The sequence below is a fragment of the Vanacampus margaritifer genome, chromosome 2 (assembly GCF_051991255.1).
Source record: "Vanacampus margaritifer isolate UIUO_Vmar chromosome 2, RoL_Vmar_1.0, whole genome shotgun sequence".
Lineage (NCBI taxonomy): Eukaryota > Metazoa > Chordata > Actinopteri > Syngnathiformes > Syngnathidae > Vanacampus > Vanacampus margaritifer.
In genome coordinates, this window is record NC_135433.1 from 46,772,658 (window position 1) to 46,796,919 (window position 24,262).

At 39.7% G+C, this 24,262-nt stretch overlaps 1 protein-coding gene across 11 annotated transcripts in view; it reads left to right on the forward strand.

Annotated features, from left to right (window-relative positions):
- Positions 1-24,262, forward strand: part of adgrl2b.1 (adhesion G protein-coupled receptor L2b, tandem duplicate 1) — a 162,881-nt gene that overhangs the window by 85,759 nt on the left and 52,860 nt on the right. For all 11 annotated transcript variants that reach the window (XM_077556547.1, XM_077556551.1, XM_077556549.1 and 8 more), the window contains 2 exons: positions 1,220-2,020; positions 21,588-21,890. In XM_077556547.1, the coding sequence (XP_077412673.1) occupies positions 1,220-2,020; positions 21,588-21,890 (1,104 nt within the window). The remainder of the gene's footprint in view (positions 1-1,219; positions 2,021-21,587; positions 21,891-24,262) is intronic.

The following is a 24,262-nucleotide window of genomic DNA, read 5'->3' on the forward strand; positions in this document are numbered from 1 at the left end:
AGCACGTCATGCGAACTTGCAGTGATGGCTGGTCGACCATCAGAACAAGAATCGCCCACGCATCAAACAGCTGAACTTGTCTATACGGGACCGTGGTCATGTGCTTGCTCAGCCATCAGTGCTTCCTGTTGTTCCCAAAGATGTGGCGACACCAATCACGCCGCTGCCGCCATTGTTCTTTTCCCTCTGCCTCCATTTTCATCTGCTTTGCTGCCGTTGATGACATGTCCGTTTTTCTCACAAAAACGGAAAGCCTTATTATTTTTGGTTCATGCATGTGTGAGGCAAGTAAACTCTTCATGTGATATTTGACGTCAGACACCGGCCCCTTTCACACAGCCACTAATGGCAAATTAGTGCATTAATGGTGTAAAGGTAGAAATGGCGTCTATTCGCTTGTGTCTTTCAGAAGTTATCAAAGCGGGATATTGCAAGTGCATGTTTACACAGTCATTGCGGTTTCGTACATTTAGATAATTAGATGTCTTGGGCCTACCAAATTTCACAAAGCTTGGTGAAACTAGAGTAATGGGCAAATTTTTCATTGTGAAAAACTAAAATAAAAAATCTGCACACTTTGACTTTATGCCCCGTCAAGTTTATTATTGTGAACAAAAATGTACAAAATAACGAAACCTAAAATTGAAGAAGAAAAAATGTTGCAAATGCTTAAAAAAATAAATAAATAAAAAGTCAAGCTAACTGAACCTAGATCTTATATTTATATGTCCAAGTAAAAGTATAATATAGTGAGTGTAGCTAATTTGGGGTTTAAGTAAAAACTGCCTGTGAACATCTTACAAATCCTTTTGAAAACCTTAAATTCGCTACGTTCGCAAGCATTCGCCACTCAGTGATACCAGTTTATCCGCCTTCGGATTCGTAAAAAGGCCGATAATCAGTCTATCCCTACAAAAAAAGCTTCAAATTTCGCATCACACATCTGTTTATAATACGTGTTTCTGATTGGGGCTCATTTGGGGGCCACATTAGAGATGGCCAGTTTGAAAGGGGCTACAGGTTGATATTAGAGAGCACATCAATATATTTGTGTTGTCTTTGGTTTTTAGGATTCTTAACTTTTGCCACCTTATTTTGTTCTGTTAAGATATATCAAGATTCCTCCAAATTTATAGAATCTTTACTATACAGCAGCTAAAGTGATGGGACTGCTTCCTGAGTGTCACTAGCCTCACTTTGGTCTTCTCTCTTCCACTAGTCTTCATTTGTCCCGGGACTCTGAAGGGCATCAGCGACGCCACCTTCCTGTACGAGGCGGAGCAGCAGGCGGGGTCGTGGTGCAAAGACCCGCTGCAAGCCGGGGACAAGGTCTTCTTCATGCCCTGGACGCCGTACCGCACGGACACCCTTATCGAGTACGCCTCCCTGGAGGACTTCCAAAACAACCGGCAGACCACCACGTACAAATTGCCCCACCGGGTAGACGGCACGGGTTTCGTGGCCTATGACGGCGCCATCTTCTTCAACAAAGAGCGCACGCGGAACATCGTCAAGTTCGACCTGCGCACACGGATCAAAAGCGGTGAGGCCATCGTCAACAACGCCAACTACCACGACACTTCGCCGTACCGCTGGGGCGGCAAGACGGACATCGACCTGGCGGTTGACGAGAGGGGCTTGTGGGTCATTTACGCCACGGAGCAGAACAACGGCCGCATCGTGGTGAGCCAGCTCAACCCGTACACGTTGCGCTTCGAGTCCACGTGGGACACGGCCTACGACAAGCGCTCGGCCTCCAACGCCTTCATGGTGTGCGGCGTGCTCCACGTGGTGCGTTCCGCCTACGAGGAAAGCGAGAGCGACGGCGGGGGCAGCCAGATCGACTACATCTACAACACCAAGCTGAACCTAGGCGAGTACACGGACATCGGTTTCCCCAACCAGTACCAGTACATCACGGCCGTGGATTACAACCCCAGGGATAACCAGCTGTACGTGTGGAATAACTTTTACATCATTCGCTACGATCTCGACTTCACGCCGCCGGATCCCGTTGAAGGTGAGGGTTTTGTACTTGGTTGTTTTAGTTGTTTTTTTCTTCTTCTTTTTTTCTGGAGGTCTTGAAACAGTAATATAACTCAGATTGTTATTTCTGGATAAATCTCTGAGGTCGGCATACCTACAGTATGTCTGCTCCAAGAGGTCAAAGGGAAATGGCTGTTTTTTGGTGTCATTTCCAAAATCTTAAACCAGGGGTGTCCAAACTTTTTCCTTTGAGGGCCGCATACAGAATTCAAAGGATGCCAGGACATCTTTAACTAATTCAAACCCAAAAACGTGTAAATATATTTTTTTAATACTTTGTCCTTCACTCCCAAAAACATATTTATACGTTAATGGGTTTTTTTATGCTAGTGCATACAGAATTCTCTTCGGTAGTAATAATGGTAGTTATTACAAAAACGGCCAACAGGTGGCAGCAGAGTATAAGAGATCAGCCAGGGCCATGTTGCAACAAGCTCTTTTTGCCAGTGTTTTCAACAGGTTTGTGACTAATGATTAAACTTAGCTATATTTTAATGCTAATTGCTGCAAAATGGAAACAGATGAAAGAGGAGACTCTAATGTTTATTTTGGTAGGTTCCATGTTTTTATAGTAATAGAACACAATATTCTGTGGGCCTTGCGAAATCAGTCAAAATCCAGTAAAACAGCCGGGAGCAAAGGGGGTTGCTTCACTGAAAACGGCTGGGAGTGAATGCGTTAACATTGTCTGACTAACCGAATAAGTCAATCACTTACCCACTATAGTTATTTTAGTTGCTTTTTAGTTATTTTTAAACAAGACAAACAGTTTGGGATTTTTTTTCAGGATTTTAGGGTGGCCCACCTCCCATATCCTACTAGAATAGATCAGCCCCAGTCAATCTCTACATTCAAAACCAAAGGAAGAGTAATCGGTAATAAAATGACCATTTTTAAAGAATCGTTTACTTGAGGATCTTAGTTAATCATTAATTCATTCACTTTTCATCAATCATCAATCATTAATTCATTTTGACTGATTTTGCAAGGCCCACAGAATACTGTGTTCTTTTGCTATAAAAACATGGAATCTACCAAAAGAAACATTAGTCTCCTCTTTCATCAAGAAAAAAAGTATATTTGTATCTGTTTCTGTTTTGAAGCAATTAGCAATATAATATATATATATATATATATATATATATATATATATATATATATATATATATATATATATATATATAATATATAAGTTTAATCAATATTCACACTCCTGGTGAAAACACAGACAAAAAGAGCTTGTTTCAACAAGGCTCTGGCTGATCTCTTATACTCTTCTGCCACCTACTGCAATTGCTTTAAAGCTACCTCTTCATCTCAGAAGTTGCATCAAAGCCTTCTGTATGCTCTTGCATAAAATAAACAACATTAAAACCGTGTAAGCACGGTTTTGGGAGGGAAGGAAAAGGTATTTTAAAATGTTTTTACACATTTTTGGGATTGAATGAGTTAATGGGATATGTTCACAAATCGGACCTTGACACAGACAGTGAGCGGAACATGGAGGAAAACATTTTTGCTCCTGGAACTGAAATATCTAACTTCATTGCTTAAATTACAACGAGAAATAATCATATTTTAGTTTTAAATAGTTTCATTGCATATCTAGAAAAGCAGGCTGTGTCAAGAGTTATTTTTGTATATGCTGCGGGCCGCTACAAAATGGACGACGTGCCACAAATGGCCCCCGGGGCCCTATTTTGGACACCACTGCCCTAAACACTTGATAAAGCTATGCGGTCATCAATGTAGATGTTTGATTTAAAAAATCTAGTTTTGTATTTGGTTGTTTCGCCATGGCATCATCCAGAGAGGTTTTCATTGTTTCCAAAAGCCCAAACTAATCCAGCTTTTGCTAAGACTAAGCAGTCGTCTGCATAGTCATTTGAATCCCTCAAGACTCAACCGGCGCATCTTTAAGTGACTCCAAGGTAAGCAATGTACTTGTATTAGCTGTATAATAACGCTCCTGTGTGCTTGTTAATGTAATCCTACCAGTATGAGGCCTGGTTATTATCCGCAGCCAGCTCAGATAATGAGGCTACATGCTCCCAACTGCAACATTTGTATAGGCTTACAGGAACAGCGCTGCTTCTTAATATAGTTGTCCCCCAACGTGATGGTTCACTTTTACTCCAGCGTTAGCTTTTTGGGTTTTTTTCTGCATGATTTCCTTGTCACTTTACACTGATACGGCGGATGTAACCTTGAAAGGGACACACGCACACCTCGGCCTGCTTCTGTCTGAAATGTCCTTTTTCCAACCATTGGAAAATAATTTCTTCAGAGAGACCGGAGGCAACAGAAGTGTCATGTTGAAGGCAAGTCGGACTCAAATGATATTGAAAATGTGAGACACTACACACATGGAGGAGGAAAAAATGGGCTTGGGTGTTCTTACTGAGATGATCAACACTTAAAATAGAACAAATAACCATATCTTCACCGATAATCGCTAGCCTCCTCCCCAAAAGGCAGATGTCCATCACCAAGACTGATTTGGTGCTAAAAGGCATCCAGACTGCAAGAAAGTGCGGTAGTAGAAGGAGAAATAGTAGATAGGATCGTGACAAATGGCCGACATCTTTGTGGAATTTTCTAAAAACCTGGAATGAGCAGTTCCGATGCATCTAAAAATACATTCATAAAAAAAAATAAAAAATTAACTACTTACGTACATGACTTTCTCACCAATACTCTTCCATCTGTGCTAGTTGAGTTCAGTTTTTAGGGCAAGTGTCACTGTTTGAAATATGACGCTAATTTTGACGTCTCGCAATTTTGGCCTGCCCGAAAAATTGGTGGATATTTTTACCTGAAACTTGTCAGCTAATCAGAGAAAATGGTTCCCTGACTAGAAGACGAAATGAAAGAACCGAGAAGAATAGTGCTGTCACTATCGAATATTTCTCGAATTTATTATTCTATTGATTATCCAATCCATTAATCAAACTAATCGGGTGCATTTTAATTTTGCATCAAAGTGTATTACACAAAAGCATTCTTTTCCCGATTACTGTTTATTAACCAGCGATTGTTGTTTATTTCATATTTATATATATAGTGATTTAAAAAAAGGGGGGATTGATGTTGTGCTATGTTGCCGGTTCGGTCATTGATTTCCAAAGTAAGAACAGATTTGTTTGCAATTTTTTTTGATTTTGATTAAGCACAGATGATCATCCATCTTCATTCGTGAAGGGCTACAGAAATCAGTGAACAATAACTGTTGAGATGCTGAAATCAGAGGATTTGGACATTTTTTATTTAAAAAAAAAAATGGCTCCAGACGCTTACTCGAATATTAAAATAGTTGTCGATTAATTTGATAATCGATTACTTGTCAATCAATCAATGAATTTTGACAGCTCTAGAGGAGACCATTGAGAGAGTTTCTCCAGAACGCTGGATAATCTTTCAGGGACATCCAATAATCGATGTCTATGCAAATTTTGATCATTAAAGATGCAAAATCATCCAATTTGCACACATTGTCATTTCGTGTTTACCCTGCTTTAAGAAAAAAAAAAACTAAAGAGGAGAGACTTGGGTGTGTCAGAAATGCAATCAGTAGTGACAGATTCACCTCGCAATGAGGCCTGTCTCCCGGGGCGATTGCATCGCCACCAAAACCCTCCTCTTGATTACCATGAGGCAAGCCAAGGCACTCTCCCCAGCTGAGGCTCGGTCCCTATCACATTCCTTAATCCCCAGCCTTATCCAAAACCATTACCGTCACTGGCCTCTTGAACCTTGCCTTGCATGCCGGGAATGTCTGAGAAGTATTGGTGAGCAGTGTGACACTGGTTATCCTCTCCTCCTTTACATCAAGTTTGGTTGCTATGGTAGCTAGCGCCAGTGTCACCACAGGGACCATTTTTATTTTCAGTTTTTTTTCTGGAATTGTCTCCATCTTTTAGCACTATGTTTTTCAAAAAAAGTGTTAGTATCACTTTTTGATTCCAGATCCATTCAGTGAATAATTTAGTGAGATTGAATATAGTACATCAAATAATAGATTTTCAAGATTTTAGTGTTTAATTAGTTTATGACACAGTGTTGAGAAGTTTAATACCAAAAACACATAAATACACACCCACACACTCATTTTCATTTTACATCCACAAAATTGGGGCAGCGCGGCTCAGTGGTAGAGTGGTGGTCTTGCAACCCCGAGTGTGTTGGTTCAATTCCAGGCCTGTGTGATTTAAGTATCCTTGAGCAAGATGCTGAACTCCCAGTTGCTTCTGATTCTGTGTTATCAGTAGTCAAAATGTAAAGCGCTTTGAGGGCCTTTTAAGGTGGGAAAGCGCTATTTAAATTAAATGCCATACCAATTAGCCAACATCAAATGCAACACGTGTCATCTCTGCATAGTAAAAATAAATAAATTGAGAGCAAGTAATGTAGTCCAGTTAGCATTTTTGGCATCAATGATTGCAATACAAAACGATAAATGTGCAATCAAAAATGACATTTTCAGTGTTTTTTTATTTTAATTTTTTTGTTCACTTGGAACAAATGTCTGTTTTTGTGTAGTTTTTCATTTAAGAAGATTAATGACATTTACTTAAATATTTTAGAAATGATTTATCCCTGATACATTTGACCTTCAATACTGAACGCCAAAAAAAAAAATCCCTTCAGGATCTTTAAAGTGCTGAGAGGTGATGTATATGACATTACATTAGACTGATTTATTTATTGATTGATTGATCCATTGTCACGCCAGAGTCGTGGAGTTAACCAGACCAGAGGAAGGATCAAAGGAAAGAAAGATGAAACAAAGTGAAATTCAACACCAACCAGACACCACCTTCCACCCACAGAGTTGAAAATCCAGAGTCTTTCACCAACCCCAAATACACCTAAATTTCAACAGATTAGAGAGACCACCTGAGACCAGAGGAAAGAGTAAAGGAAGGAAGGAAAGATAGTTGAAGCAGAGTGAGATCCAAAAACCTCATCAGACTGATAATAACCACAATTATCTGTTCTCACTGAGCTGAGCTAAGCCTGATGGGTGAAGAAACATCTTGACCTGACTTTACTTCTCAGAAGCACACACTTCAATGGAAAGGCACCCGTATAGATGACAGTAAATAAATAAATAAACGCGGGATCCAAAATTTTCAATGGGCTTTTGGCTGCTATTGTCAATTATGTCTCCATTGGTGTGTATTCTTTGCTAATTTAGGCTAATAAGAATCAAAATCATCTTTATTTAAAGGGAAAGTCAACACAAAAGTTTTCTTTCCAATAATAATATTCTATGCTGTTGCACCACTAGTCTAAACATGGTATTTTGATCTATATTGCGCTTATGGAATATGAATCAAGCAGCAAAATCCACACATTTTTAGCCATCTCGGGGGTGGTCATTTTGTCACAAATCACAGTTGCTCAGGTAACGACCAATCACGGCTCAGCTTGTGAATGTCACATGATCAAACTCAATGTCTTTTTTATTTAATACATTTCAACAACGATTATAATTTGGGAAATTGGATGTATGTAAATTCATTCAATATAGCCAAAATGGCAAAACTACTTCATGGTATCGTTTTGCTGTTTGATCTGATGGGATGGGGGGGAAAAAATGTCATTTTCAATGCTTTGAATGGGATATCTTATGTCAGTATCAAATATGACAGTTTTTCTGCATGTTTGCCAGTTTAGGCTAATTTAACTGAGACATCTGTTCGATTATAGCTGCAATTATCTGTCTTCATTGAACAGAGCAAAGACTGCTTGGTGAAAAAAAAAAAAACTCATGACCCGACTTGACGTCACATTCGCGTATCATGTTGCGCTTCCACATTACGAAGCGGCACCTCTGGATGCCAGCTGGAAATGCGATTGCCGACGCGGCCTTGACGAAGGGACTTGTCGTCAAACGCCTCAATGGGGGCTGTGTGCTCCTGAACTCTGGCCTCTTGTCAACACGTCTGTTTGTTTTCCCGCTGGAGCCTGGAATCTGTCCAGCACCATAACTCCGCAAGCCTGGGGAGTATGGGGGAGTCCAATCACCCCCCCCCCCCCACACACACACACACACACCTCACATGTTGTGAAGAATGCTTCTAATGAGTTCTTCTGCATGCTGCACTGTTAACATTCTGATGTATATGAATGTAATTAACAAGTGAATGATCTTAATTATGGAGGACCAAAGCTGCCAAAATTCAAAATAAATAAATTACTAAATAAATACATAAATAAATGACTAAATAAAGAAATTAATGAATAAAAGTGAAAATAAAAACTGATAAAAAATATTATTCAAAAATTAAATCCCCCCCCAAAAAATATGAATGAAATAAAAACAAAACAAAAAATATATATACATAAATAAATACATGTGTATTTAATTTTTTTATTATATTTTTTTAGATCCGTTTTCATTTTCACTTTTTAGTCTTTTATTTATTTATTTAGTCATTTATTTATTTTTAATTTTGGCAGTTTTGGGCCATACTGCCAGGACGAAATGTTATTCAAATGAGGGGGCGGCCCTAAGCGTGGCTTGGGTTGGACTCCGACGTTGCAAACTGCCTTTTCATTGGTCGAGTCGAGTGAGCGGCTCGGCGAAGAAGGAAGTCTCGCCGGCTTGCATGGAGAGCTCCAGCAATGCACGACTATCTTGTCCACTGTCAACACAACTTTGCCTCGACAACAAGTCGAGGTGACAGTGGACAAGATAGTTGTCCATTGCTCTCCAATGCAAGCCGGCGAGACTTCCTTGTTCGCCGAGCCACTCACTCGACCAATGAAAGGCAGTTTGCAATGGCGGAGTCCAACCCAAGACACTCTTAGGACCGCCCCCTCATTTGAATAACATTTCGACCTGGCAGTATGGACCAAAACTGCCAAAATTAAAAATAAATAAATAAAACTTTTTTTTTCTTCGAATTATATTTTTTTGTATCTCTTTTTATTTTCACTTTTAGTCATTTATTTATTTTAAATTCTTGCGGTTTTGGTCCTCCATACATAATCACCCTCATTGTCTCAAAAGAGGCTGCGAGAAGGAGGGAGAAGGAAGAAACTGGCCATTGCGGAGCTTTTCCAATAACTGCTTTATGTGCTCTCTCAGCTACTGTTATGCCTCGGTTAACATAAATACCACATTACCTCGAAGCGGCAGGAACAGTGCATTCCGTCAAATAAGCCGACAGAACACAACACGCTTCCTTATTTTATTCATCCGCCTTAGGAAGTAGCACTACCTTTATCGGTTAAATAAGAGATGCCTCTTTGTGGCACGCGATGTCGCCCACTGCAGTTTTTTTTTTTTTTTTTTGGGTATTACGGACACATTCTTGAAATGTGAGAGGGAATCTTTGCCTCGGTGGACGGCCACTTGAAAATAATTGGCCCGTCAGATTTACACCTGCTACGTCGTTAGGATTTATGACGGCGACGTTCCCTTCGCATGGAGCGAAGCTATCCTGCAGGGTAATCGGATGGTGGTGAAATAATGTCAGTGTTTGGAACCAGGGGGCCACTTCAGGTGTAAAGGAAATGAATCGCAGTCGTTAAGATTCACTGACCATTGAAAGTCCAAAGTGTATTTCTCTTTTTCTTTGCTCAACTGGCATTACAATGCGACAGAGTTTAATGCCTGCACTAACCTCGAGTCGCCCACAATTATTTACCGTATTTTGCGGACTATAAGTCTCATTTATTTTCATTGGTTGGCTATTCCTGCGGCTTAAACTTCGGAGTGACTTACACATGAAAAAAATATAAGGTGCACCATAGTGCGAGGAATGGAATGGAATGGCGGCGTACGTCCAAATAAAGTTTCTACAAAACGCATTTAACTGGAAATGATTTTTGAAAAATGAATCTCATTGTGATGTCGGTAACAACCAAATAAATAATATAGAGCAACTTGTCATGACAGTCGTGGTTTCTTTTAAAACATACGGTAGCATGCTTTCACGCTAACACATATGCTAGCAAGCACACAAAAGGCGCACCTCATTATTAGGTGCGCTGTCGATTTTTGAGAAAATGTAAGATTTTTAAGTGCGCCTTATGGCCGTGAAAATACGGTACTTAATGTCTTATACTCCAGTGCGACTTATGTAGGTATTTTTCTACCTTATTATGCATTTTTTACCTAGTGTGTCCAAAAAATAAGGTAATTAACTAATTTGCTCCAAAAAAAAAACGTATAAATACGTTCTATTTTTTAATATTATCACCTATGTCCCAAAGACGTATTTATACGTTTTTGTTTGTTAGTTTTATGCTAGAGCACACAGAAGACTTTGGTGCAGCCTCTGAACTGCAGAGAATGATTGAAGCAATGTTAGTTATTACAAAAACGGCCAGCAGGTGGCAGCAGAGTATAAGAGCCAGGGCCATGTTGCAACAAGCTCTTTTTGCCATTGTTTTCACCAGGAATGTGAATAATGATGAAACTTGGCTATATTCTAATGGTAATTGCCGCAAAACTGAAACAAAAATATACTTTTTTTTCCTAATGAAAGAAGAAACTTAAATCCTTCTTTTTGTAGGTTCCATGTTTTCAAAGCAATAGAAGACAATATTCTGTGGGCTTCAGTCAAAATCCAGTAAAACAGCCGGGAGCGAAGGGGATTGCTTCAGTGAAAGTGGCTGGGAGTGAATGAGTTAAATAATTGAATAACCCGATTTAGGCTGCCTATACGAATTCTAGTTACTCATTGGACAAATTCATCATAAGCTTGGTCCATTTCCATGCCTTATCTCTGGCTGCCGTAGTATTAAACACAGTTCCTATTGGCCACTCAGATAAAATGCCCTTGCTAAGGCGCAAATACAACAGACCCTCGTCCTCCTCAGTTGTTTGTGAGTCTTGTTCAGTTCAGACTTACTGATTTGACGAATTAGGAAATGAACACAGACACACACACAAAAATGCTAATAGTCAAGCACAGACCTTTACCAATTGTCTGTTAACATGTATTGTTCTGATTGATGTGTTCAATGTGCCGTAGTCTTCACAGGTGCAGCCCTCCAACAAGGCCAAACAATGATTATTTAAATGACTACCTTTATAAATATGAATCGTGCTGTTTTAACTGAGAGATATGTCAGGCAATCTTGTCAGTAGACAAGGGAAAAAAAACAACATTCCTTGAATTGCACCTTTATCTGGATTCTCAAGCAATTTGAATTCATGGTCATTGCTTCCTTGTTAATGCTCCGCCTTTAACAAAGTTAAGTAGCTTTCACAAAATCTGCTCAGTGATGACAACAAAGCCTCCTTGGCAGAGTTAATCATTGTCCACCTTGTTGGTGTTGCTTTGCGCTTGTGTTTGTAACCGTGCAATCTTCCTAATTCCACTCTTGATTGATGTGATTAGCAAACATCAGCGTTCTTATCGATCACGCCGCTTATTGTTCCAGACAGTTCACACGTCATTAAAAGAAAATGTCTACAAATGTATTACAAACACAGGATAGTGCTGATCGATCAATTGATCTCCTTTTAAAACATGCCCTTAAACAACAAAGGCGGGCGACATCTGTGAAGCCTCCTCCGTGATGTGCAAAGATACAATTACAAACTGATTTCTTTCAAGAAGAAATCATTCTGAAGCGCCAATAATTGCCAGGAGCGAATGGGGAAAATTAATTTGTCTTTTAGGTAACATTTGATCAGGGCCCTCAGAATGAACGGCTGCTTGGCATAAGCTGCCGCCGTGTCGTCAGCACGAATGGGGCGTCCGCTGTGAATTGAAATGTCAAACTAAGCCCGTCTTTCCCTGCGTGCTTCCCCCGGCTGATGTTATTTTCCAACCAAAGTGTATGCCAGCCTGCTGCACTCTGATTTACTTGCACATCCATGAAATGATGGCTCCAGGTTAGCCTTGGAGTTGCATGAGTGCGTTAAGCTCCGCAGCTTTCTGTTTGTCGACACTTACTATTTGACGTCAGCAGGATACACAGTGCACCGTTCACAATGTCCCAATTAGTCGCCGGGTAGATCATCCACTTAAGGCACAAATATAGCATTGGGAAAATAAATGGTCAGACATTAAAATTGAATACACAACAGTCTGTAAGTGAACTCGCTGTTCAGTATTAAAGGTAGTATTAAATAGGCCGCGGCACGTAGTTGCTCTGCAATGTTGTATTTGTATTTTGTCTCTAATAGGGATGCACCAATCGATCGGCCGGCCGGATGATTTATCGGCCCCAATTTCCTTAATTTTGGGGGATTAGTGATAGGACGATGCCTTAAAAATAAACCGATCTTTTCTACCAATCTCTTCTCCCTCCTCAGAGGTCTGAAAAAGCCAGCCACTGTCCTCTTCTGCTTAGATGACTAATAGGATTTTCATTTTCATTTGAGAGAACTACTTCATGTGCAGTTAAAACAACCCATTTTGTATTATTTCGCAGATAGTGTTCAATGTTTTCCAATAAAACAAGATTAGAACACTGAAGGTATATGCTGCTTGTTATGGAAAAAATCGGAATTGGCAGGTCAGACTTTTTAAAAGATTGAGGATTGGTGATCGGCCGAGAAATTGTAATCGGGGCACCCCTAGTCTTTAACCCCAAAAAATCTATAGATAAAAGCGCTATATGAAAACCAATCCATTATTATTATTATTATTATTATTATTATGATAACAATAATAAATAAAATATTCTGGGAGCTACAGCATTTACTGTATTATTTTGTTTTTAAACTCTACTTTTACTTGTTTTAGACATATTCTGAAAAATGGGCATTCACTCCACCCGTCTGCAGTTGAATAAATACTCGGCAACTACTGTATTTGCGGACATGTATTTCTGCCTTTTTGTATGTGTTTTTAGTGTGCGTCGGTTAGCCTTTTCCCTTAAATATGCTACGTCTGCAACTTCACCAAATTCACTTTCAGGCCTCATAAATTACGCGCGCAAGACACCGGGTTCAGGTCCAGTGGTGCTTTTTCTGTCTGCCGCTCCTTAAAGAAGTGTCACGACCGTTGGACAGGCCGCTTTTTCATCTCCAGAAATAATATTCCTAAGTTAGCAACGGCACATGAATCGTCGTGTCTCTTTCTGCCTTCCACGCCGCAAAACCTCGACTGAAAAGCGGAACGGCGTTGAAGAAAGAGAAAGGCCTGATGTAAAATTCATGTCTTGTGGGATTTGTTTCGCTGTCATTAATTACCAGCTCTTGCTCGAGGTGAAAAAGGCAAAAACTGCAACTGTAGTTACTGTTTTTATCCACAAATGAAGGCTAACCAACAGCCATCTTTACTCACTCCTGTGGTTTCCAAAGGATCCACTTGTCTCTCATTTTGGCTGAAAAGATCAATTGACAACAATTGACATTCTTCTGTAGATTTACACTCTAGTACTGTAAGCCTAACGTAAAAGCCACACCAAGAAGCCGATCAGCTTGGCTTCGGTGATGCGTTAAGCTAGCATTAGCCACAACAGAAAATCAAGCCGTACAGAGCAACGCGACCAAAATTGACTGAACTAGCTTTTTGAGTGGCCGACCTTCTGTATATATCATTGCATATTTTCTCCTCTTTCTCACCATTCAACTATTTGTGAGCGTCAATGCTATTAATTAATGGGAGGCTAGGAAGATGTCCCTCTTGTTTTCTATTATACCAAGAAGATTAATCTTGTAAGGCATCTTTTCAGAATTTAAAATGATTACAAGTTGTCATTTGTTGGCACTAAATAACCACTATTAGATGGCTTACTGGTCTTTTTATGCCACTGCTTGGTCGGACATGTTGACAGCATGTATTCAGTTAGGGGAAATTAAAATGTTAATTTAGCACATCCGCCACACAAAAACAGAAACGTGGTGGAATATGGATGACTCTAAAACGTTTTGTCATGATCGTAAACGACTCTGGGGAGTTATAAAGAGATCAAAAATTCATCATGCTTCATCGTTGAAGCCTAATGCTGCCTCTTCCTTGTATTTGAGTGATGTTTGTTTGGTGTCTGTGGCTTCCCTAGAAAAATGACTTCACCTCCTCTCGAGAGTGAATGCCGTTAAATGGCGCAGTTCTCTCCGACAAGTTTGTGATCCTTGCTATCAAAAGGAAATTGCTTGTGTGTGTCGTAAAAGTCATGTAAGTAAGGTAAATGCAATCATCATCTTACAGCTGTAACTCTTATCATGCCAGCGGGAGTGTGTTGATTTCACAACATCTATGTGACGGTAGGGCTGTGCAATTAATCGAAATTCTATTACAAAAATAGGCAGAATCGTAAAAAAAAAAAGATTATTAATACTAGGGCTGAAACCAGTCCTCGGCATTTCTGCCTTGGATACCCTCTTAGGCGCTTAAGAAGTCGTAGTCAAGCCAGTGGCAGTATGCATGACAATACATGGCGCTAACGTGGTGAGAAATCCAATTTCAAAATAAACCTTGCCTTACAAAGTAGTATAGAGAGCAATGCATTTGTGCCCGGAAGCGTGTCGTAGGAGTGTAAGGGCCATTCAGACTTTGTGGCGGCTATATAGATGCCCTAAACTGTTGCGACAGACATGAGTAACACAACTTCATCCTGAAATCGCCTTCAAGCTCCAGTTAAGAGCGACATAATTACGCTGTATTGTACGGAGCCTGTTGCTAGTGCTTAGCGGCAGCTGCTAGCTGCAAGCGAGCTACCAGCACCTAAGTGGCAAGCTAACAGTGCTAGCTAGCAGCGCTCAAGTGCCCCAAACATCTGATTACTTTTCAAAGGCGTAAATGACTACAGCACTGTAGACAGCTGAGATGCTCATGAGGATAAGCGTTCGGAAAATGGTTAATTGATGGACTGTGCACACTTTCATGCTGACAGCCTGACTAAGTTGCCGTTCCTACTGATCACTTATTAAGAAACCAAGCTTTCTCAAATGTGGTTTAGCCGACAAAATTGCTACTGTGGTTCTGACGTCACTTTAGTCCCATAGTCCAAAATCTATGGAGAGAGATTTGTCTAAAATATCACTGGTTGAGAGAGGAAAATAGTTTGATACTTAAAATCTAAGTAAAAAAAAAAAAAGTTCATTATCTAATAATGAAAACCAGTTGGTTGTTCATTATTACATGCAAATGTGTTGTTTGTCTTCAGTTTTTATAATTGTACTTTAACCCAAGCAAGAATATATGTTGTTTTTTTTATCCAACTAGGGGTGCAGCAATTAACCGGTTTTACGATTAACCGTGGTTTTTAAACCGCAGCCATTCAACATTATTTCCGCTCACATGCGGCGCAGAATGTACCATGTGGCATAGTTCATTGCTTTTCTGTTTCTACACGGCCCATTTAGCATTTAATACTGATGTGATATATTTATTTTTTTTTAGGTCTACAAGAATAGCCGTAAAATATATATTTTTTCAGACTACAGACGCTCCCCAACTTACGAACGAGTTACGTTCCGAGCGATCGTTCGTAAGGTGAATTTGTTCGTAAGTTGCTTCAGTGCTATATTTTGTATTCTAATTTATGTTTAAAGAGAATACGTACAGTACTGTACTACGTATGTTAGAGAGAGAGAGCGAGAGACACACAGTATGTACATGTACGTAATAAGATAAATAAAATGAAGTTTAACTTACTTTTGGAAGATGTACTCGATGCTTAAGGAGATGATGGAGGAGGAGGAAGAGGAGGATTTTATATCATGAGAGGTTCTTCGTCATCGCTGGAATGGGCTTCAAAAGTTACTTCCTCCTCCGTAACTTCAATGTAGGAAGAAGTTGAGGGTCGAGGAGAAGAAGAGGGTTGATGAGTATCTTCCTTGGAGGATTTACTAGAAAATGGCCGAAAGAAGCGATCTAACGACGATTGCACAGTTTTCTTCTTTTGTCATCATAAATGATGCGGTAGCACTGTATGGCATCATTCAATTGATTTGCAACCTTTGTGCAACGTTCAATATTTGGGTCTTGCTGCTCGAAGAGTGCGATGGCTTTATCTATGAGCGACAGGCGTTTCTTCTTCTTCCTCCTCCTCGACACGTTGCTGAGCCTCCAATGCTGGGTGAGCTCTCACAGCGCCAAGTGGCGGTATTAGCGGCGGAAAGAAGCACTACAGTACTCGGAAAAAGGTGCGCAATAAAAAATCTAACTTACAGCATCTCTTTCCGAACATTTTTTGACATGCGCGCAGACATGTTCGTATGTACCGTTGTTCGTAGCACGAATGTTCGTAAGTAGGGGAGCGTCTGTATAATCCTACACCAAAATCTGAAACTGTTGCACCCCTATATCTAAATACCCAATTATTCGCTAGAAATCAAAAATTTCAGTAAGTTATTCAAATACCAAAATATTCGATAGCTGCAGCCCTAATAATATTAATTTGTAGTTGTTTTGATACATTGTTATTATAAATTCTGTTTGGTCCAAAAGGAGTTTACATAATTATGGTGTTTTAAAGAATTTAATTTGTCTTAATATTTTTTAATGTTTAAACCAAAAAATTAATAATTGTTTGAATAATTGTGATTTTTTTTTTTCCATAATCGCGCAGCCCTAACATAGGGTTCTCGCTTTATGATAGAGTTCTGTTCCTAAACCGGAGACAAAACTAAATTTGTACGTACGTCATAATGCGCTCTAGTCTTACCACTAACTTATGCTGTTGCAGTAGCAAAGTCATAATTTCAATAGATATGGCCTGGGGTCAAGTAATGTGCTCCATTTTCAATTTTGCACACTCAAAGTCTTAACAACAATCGTTCCGACCAACAACTCCAAATGTCCAGACCGTCTGTTCTGGCGTTCCCGCTTTATTGCACCATGTTTCCTAACATGAGCCAGGACAAAGAAAGCCAACACAGCAGATTATGATTTGTAAAGCTGTCCAGAACAATAACCAAGGCAAAGCTGAGTGATTTCCTTTTATTTCTCGAGGTTGACAAGAGTACATTACTTTTTTTCCCCTGCTGTCTTTTACTGGCAGTTTGCAATTATATCTTGCTTTTTTTACAGGCCTCCTTTCAGGAAATCATTTACGCAATCTAAAGCACGGGAGTACAGGAAGAAGTCTTTCATAAAACACAGCGCAGCATAAAAATAAAAACCATTTTGGAGGACCAATCGATCTGCGCCGTAAATAGCATTGGGCAGCTGTCGGGCTCGTACGGTATACACATGCGAGGCGGCCTGCCGCTTACGTCTGCCGGGGAGGTAAAAGAATGCCAAGTATTGACATATTGTGGAGCCGCATGCGGCAACGCTCACTCATCTCGATCATTAACTCGCTCGTGGAGAGGATGCGGACTTCTGCTTGGCTTGCACAACTGGAAAAATGACTCGACAGACAGGAAAACGGAATGAAATCAGAAGCGCAAATTCATGCTTTAGGGTGCATTCACACAATAGCAGTAACATTTGGAATGTTGGAATGCTTTAACACATGACATTGGCAACTATTCAGAGGTTCATGGCTGGAAATGCTGTTTTGCGCGCAACAAGGCCAATGGCTGGCGATCAATTTGCAGAGAAACACAAAGTGGCCAAAGAGTTGAAAAGACTGTTGTCATGGGAACGCATGTCCAAAATGAGTCCGTTTTCAACCTTCTTCTGTCTTTTATACAGCTTGACCTACCTACGTATGTACAATTGGCACGGTTACACTTTATTACTCCACCATGCTTTCATTATAGTTTATACAATTGCTCATTGTATAATGGATATTATTGGTATATTGTTGCCCACTGGTGGAAACCTTGGGAGTGCTTTGGCACCACTGTCGGCCATCCGCTGCCTACATTGTGTCATGTTTCCGTTCTGTGGGGGTTGGGTTTTGTTATGGGTGTTCTTGTTGTTTTTGTCTGTGGTTGGTGTTTGTCATGTGTTCCTGGTTTCTATCCCTTGTCTCGTTATGTCTAACCTTGTCCACCTGTGTATGTCTTCCCTTCCCAGTGTGTGTGACCAATCAGTGCCCTCATCTACTTATGTTTCCCCAGGTGTGTCTTAGTGTTGGTGTATTTAGTCTGTTGTTTGTCCAGTCGCTGTGGGAGCGTTGTCGACGTTATGTGTGGGAGTGCGTTTTCCTCGTGGCGGCAAAGCTAAGCCCTCGTCACAATTAAGTGATTAATAATTAATTAATTAATTTCGTAAGAATAAAAAATACAAATACAGACATAGCGTGACAACACAGTGTAAACATTGACAATCTGTTTTTAAATAATTAAACAAGATTTTTTTTTTTTAATATGGAGCTTTCTTGATGTGATGTGATGTAATGATCTATAATGTGTTTTTCGGTACAATTAACTCATTCAAACCCAAAAACGTATAAATACTTTTTTAAAAATATTTGTCCTTCACTCCTAAAAAAACGTATGTATACGTTTTTTGCTCTATTTATGCTAGAGCATACAGAAGGCTTTGATGCTGCGTCTGACCTGAAAAGGTTGCTTAAAGCAATGGTAGTTATTACAAAAAATGGCCAGCAGATGGCAGCAGAGTATAAGAGATCAGCTAGGGCCATGTTACAACAAGCTTTTTTCCCCCAGAGTTTTCAACAAGTATTTGAATAATGATTAAACTTAGCTGTATTCTAATGCTATTTGCTGCAAAACAGAAACAGACACAAATTTACTTTTCTCCTGATGAAAGAAGAGACTGTAATCTTTCTTTTAGTAGGTTCTATTTTTTTTTATAGCAATAGAACACAATATTCTGGTGGCCTTGCCAAATCCGTAATACAGGCAGGAGTGAAGGGGGTTACTTCAGTGAAATGGCTGGGAGTGAATGAGTTAATAACCCATTCAAATTTATTCGGGATTTGGTGGTTAAATGGTAAACCAATATGAAAATGCAAATTTGGGGTAAGAGTCCAGGCACTAGAGTTGATTACGTTATCTATCGTACACTTAAATCTTTTACAAATTTGGCCATTTTTGTCATGCCATTTATTAGTACTCCTCTTACCTCGTTTCACCCAAGCCTTTCTTTTACTCTCTCGTCAGTTCTAATTGAAGATTTTTACCACGTAAATCCTCACCCTCTCTGCACACAGGCTTTAATGCCGGCTACATTCAGCCTGGCCGACCTGCGCGAGTGTGCCTGACACGCACACAATGACTGAATGAGCGTAAGGTAATTAGCCACAGCTCCCGCCAAGCAGAAAGGTCGCTGTGGGCAAATGTCACAATTGCGCCTCTCCATGGGGTGGTCCGGGGGCTTTTATATTTATTTTCCTCATAGCCAACAGCTGTGGCCTTGTGACCACCGCCGCCGCCACACATCGGCTTTGTGTAATAAACTCATATATTTCACTGTGAATGAAAAAGCAAATATTCCCCTGCCCGGCTGATTAGTGTGAATGCGACGACGGGCCTGGTCCCCCAGGAAATGGAGATATGTGTGTGATAATGGAGCGTCAGATAGCATGATATTGCATTTTCACACAATCGCCCTGGGAACTGGAAGACGGCACCGTCGCCAGACCTCATTGTTGAAAGCTGCTTTTATCTGCCAATACAATCGGCTTGTTGTGGGTAGAAAAGAGACAAGTGACCATCCGCGTGCCTCTTGTCTTCATATTGGCCAATCCGACTGCTTTCCACCCTATTCCCAGCCGATTTCTGCTCTCATTTCCTGTTTATCTCGAGGCGCTCCGCGGGAGATAACATCGCGTTTTGAAGCACCTGCGCCGTGCGACAAACACCGAGCGGCTTAGCATGCACGCTTGTACACTAGTTGTGCATAGATTGACTTTGCAGACTCAATACTGGGTAATCATGTTGTTGCTGACGTTTGAGGTTTGTTTTGGTTGGGGTGGCGGGGTTGTAATGGAGCATTCGCCTACCAAGTGTCAGCATCTTACAAAAAAAAAAAAGACAAAAGTAAGCACACTTTGTCTTCACGGCTGACATTTAATCAATTAAAGGTAGCAAATCTTGTTGGGAAAGCGTTCACTTTTCTGTGTCAAAATGTCTCATTTAGGAGTTTAAAGAGAAGAAGAAAAGTCAAATGATGGATGGAAGGCATTTAACCGTCCTTCAAAGAAAATCATGAAAAAAATGTGTCCGGAGTTTAATCATCAATGTGAAACTTCTAAACTTAAGCCTGTAACCTCAAACGTATCATATTAAATACAAGACATTTTGAGCACTCTATTTCATGAGTATATATATTTTAAAACCCTGATCTGAATATATATATATGATCTGAAACATGCATTGCACGGATAATCCGTTAGAGGGCAGTATCACCCACCTGATGGCTTTTCTAGCAACATTGCTAGATCGCCCTAATTGAAAACGGAAAGACACCTACACTTATTAACTCATTTGCTCCCAAAAACGTATAAATACGTTATATTTTAAACATTACCAGTGTCCCAAAGACATATTTGTTTTTTTTCTCTGTTTTTAATACTAGAGCATATAGAAGTGTTTGATGCAGCTTCTGATCTGAGAGGTCGCTTAAAGCAATGGTAGTTATTACAAAGAATGGCCAGCGGGTGACAGCAGAGTACAAGAGATCAGCCAGGGCCGTGTTGCAACAAGGTCTTTTCCCCCAGTGTTTTCAACAGGTTTGTAAATAATGGTGAAACTTTGCTATATTCTAATGCTAATTGTAGACGGGAGCAAAGGGGTTTGCTTCTGTAAAATGGCTGGAAGGGGAATGAATTAATAGTGGTAAATTTTCTTTTAATGTCTGTTTATTATTATATTTTTGACAGTTATAAATATACTTATTTAAAGCATTGTAACCGGATGTATCAAATATGACACAAATCAAAAGTCATATATGAAAGTTGATTTTCAACAACAACAATATATATATTGTTGTTGTTGAAAATCAACTTCCATATATGACTTTTATATATATATAATATATATATATATTTATTTTTCAAAAGGGCCAATAAATACTCTATTTACAAAGAATCAGAATTTTCTCTCATATATTTCATGGTTCGGGCTTTATAGGGTTAACTGATGAACCCATTTGAACTATGTCGCTAACCAAAACTGCAGCACCTACCAATTCATGTAAACACTCCCTTAAATTAATTGTAATGTAAGCAAGATTTGAGAAATATTTGACAAAAAGTAGCAATTCTCTATGGTTATCACATCGTAGTCCCACCAGTTGGCCTGGTGCACAACAAATTTGGAGTGTTCAATTTTGGTGTTAAATGTTTCAGAGTTCATTTCAACCCCCAAAGTGTATTTTTAACACTGATTTAAATGGAGGCCAGTTTTGCTATTGTTAAGGTCATTAAAGCTTATTTGTGACTATTCTTGCAATTAGTAAACATCAAATATAATAAATGGAATTATTTTAACACTTCTGGGAGTGAAACTAACCCTAACCAGGTTGTTAAATATATCTCAGCAGAGGTGCGAGTATGAGAAGTAACAACAGTCGGCGTTGTTTTATCACAACAAAGCAACAACAGTTTGATTTAGTACAACAAAGTGACAACAATAGTTCCTGGTTTATTAAAACAAAAACTCCAGAATTGTGTACAAATAAAGACCTTCATCTCAGTTGAGTAAATAAACATCCACTATTTACTTTCCCATCACTAACATCTCCACGTTTCCCTCGCTTTAGTGGCACCAGTGGGCGAATTCCCCATCTCTTCACCACCGCCCAGAACCACCACCGTCATGTCAGCCACAGATGCACCCACCGCAAAGGGTCAAAATGACCCAACAGCGGGCGGAGGAGCCGACCCCAGAGACGGCAGGGATCCGTTCGAAGACACGCGAGGCTCTGCGACTGCGCAGCCCACCTTGCCGGAGATGCCGCCCACGCCCAGACGCTTCTGCGAGGCGACCCAGCAGCGGGCCATCGACTGGCCCCAGACCCACACGGGATCCACCGTGGAGAGGCCCTGCCCCAAAGGCACCAGAGGTGAGTCTGCCATGTGTGTTTGTTTAACTAACTGTAGACTTGTAAAGGCTTGACTAGTCTCTGTGGGAGCTCTTCTCCCTTGTAGCTTACAAGTCTATTTTTGTGCCTTTTCTATTCATAGTGTAGTCTGAGCATTGGCACTCCCGAGACATTGTGTTACAATTTGAAAATTGATCAACATTTTCAGTAGAAAAATAACAATAATACACCTCTAAAGTCACCCCAAAAAACACCTCCTTTTTATCTCTGGCTATTTACGGCATTTTTGTAACGCGCTGCTAACGCGGTGCGAAGGCCAACTCACTTAACTCATTCTTACAAATTGGAAGTTGGATAATTGTAACACTGTAAGTTTAAATCGCTATCTTACACTCTTGCCACCAACATCAACACGTCAGTTTGAAATCATGTTCAATCATTAATTAAGGATGCTGAAAAAAGAAATGCTGGCATTGTAGATGTCGCAAGCTCCTAGCATTATCGGCTAGTAGCAAGAAACTAGCCGCTAAGCAATTGTACCATAGTTTAAATTGCTATCTTTAACTGTTGCCACAAACATCAACATAATGTCGTCTTGAAATCATGTTCAATCACTAATTAAGGATGCTGGGAAAAAAAAATACTGGCATTGTAAAATGTGTCGCAAGCTCCTAGCTTTATCGGCTAGTAGCAAGAAACTAGCCGCTAAGCAAATGTACCATAGTTTAAATTGCTATCTTTAACTGTTGCCACAAACATCAACATAATGTCGTCTTGAAATCATGTTCAATCACTAATTAAGGATGCTGGGAAAAAAAAATACTGGCATTGTAAAATGTGTCGCAAGCTCCTAGCTTTATCGGCTAGTAGCAAGAAACTAGCCGCTAAGCAATTGTACCATAGTTTAAATTACTATCTTAAACTGTTGCCACAAACATCAACATAATGTCATCCTGAAATTATGGTCAATCACTATTTAAGGATGCTAAAAAAAAGAAAAAAAGAATTAATTACAATGACATTGTAAAATGTGGCACATGTTTCCGGCGTTAGCGGCCAGTGCAAGCAGCTAGCCGCTAAGTGAGTATCCCATATAGGCCGTCAGGATGCGTCTGAACTCTTTTCAAAGGCAGTTTAATAGGTGAAAAAACGTATTTTTTTAAAATCCTATTTGTCTTTGGCTATTTGTGTATTTTTGCAACATATTGCCAATCTGGTGTAAAGGACTTGACTCATCTTCCCAGCTGAAAATTGGATAGTTTGAGCCCACTGTATAAATTGCCATCTCAAATTGCTGCTACCAACATCAACATGTCATCCTGAAATCCTTTTCAATCACTAATTAAAGGGATACTTGACTCACTGAGACATTTTCAGCAGTAAAAAGTTGTTTTTTTTGTTCAGAATGAATTTGATAACGTCTTTGTTTTTCTTGTACAATTAATAACTTTAAAAAATATTTTTCCCACTTGCTGTTGACTGAAGATGACATCTCCTGTGCTGAGGAAGTAGGTAACGACTAGAGGTGTGAATTGCCTAGTAGTTTGCGATTCGATCTGCATCACAATTCATAGGTCACGATTTGATTTGATTAATCCCGATACGAATCTATAAGTCAATTATTGCGATTATTTTTTATTTTTTTACTCAAATTTAGAAAATAGTAATCAGTAAACTTGTACATGTACACTGTAAGATTTGTATGAAAATATACTTCAGGCTTATAACTGTGAGCCACTGTATTAAACAAACAAGTTGCAATCTGTTACATGTTTAAACAGCATTGAAATAAAATTTTAAGGAATAATGTTCCATTAATATAACATTTTTTAATGCTTACTGACGTGTAGAATATAGCTTATGTTCCCAGCGTTAGTGGCTAGCAACTAGCCGTTAAGAGAGTGCCACATCCGTACACAGCCGGCAGGATCTGTCAGAGTTATTTTCAAAGGCAATTTAATAAGCAAAAAGGACTAATTCTGACAGCCTAACACAGTTGTAGTTCCTACTAATGCATTTTTAACAAACCAGGCTTAGTCAAATGTGAGGTTTTAACCGGCAAAATTGCTACTTTGGTTCTGACATCGCTTATTTAATCTCACTTACCTGGTACTAATGTTTCTCAAGAAGAAAATATAGTGTGTTATTTAAAAATTGCCTGCTCAGTTAATAAAGGCTTTATGATGGCGACAGTTCTGCCCAGTTAGAGTCCAGTTTTTCCTATGGGGAAAAATGTAAATCAGAACAACGCAACAGTGCATGAACAGTAAAGCAGCCGCCTCGTGATAAGCAGCATTAATTCTGCTATCTTGGAGTCGTAATTGTGTGAGTGTATCCGCACGGTCATATTAGATAAGAATTAGTTCCAGTTGCTAAAAGTGTCCCACATCAAA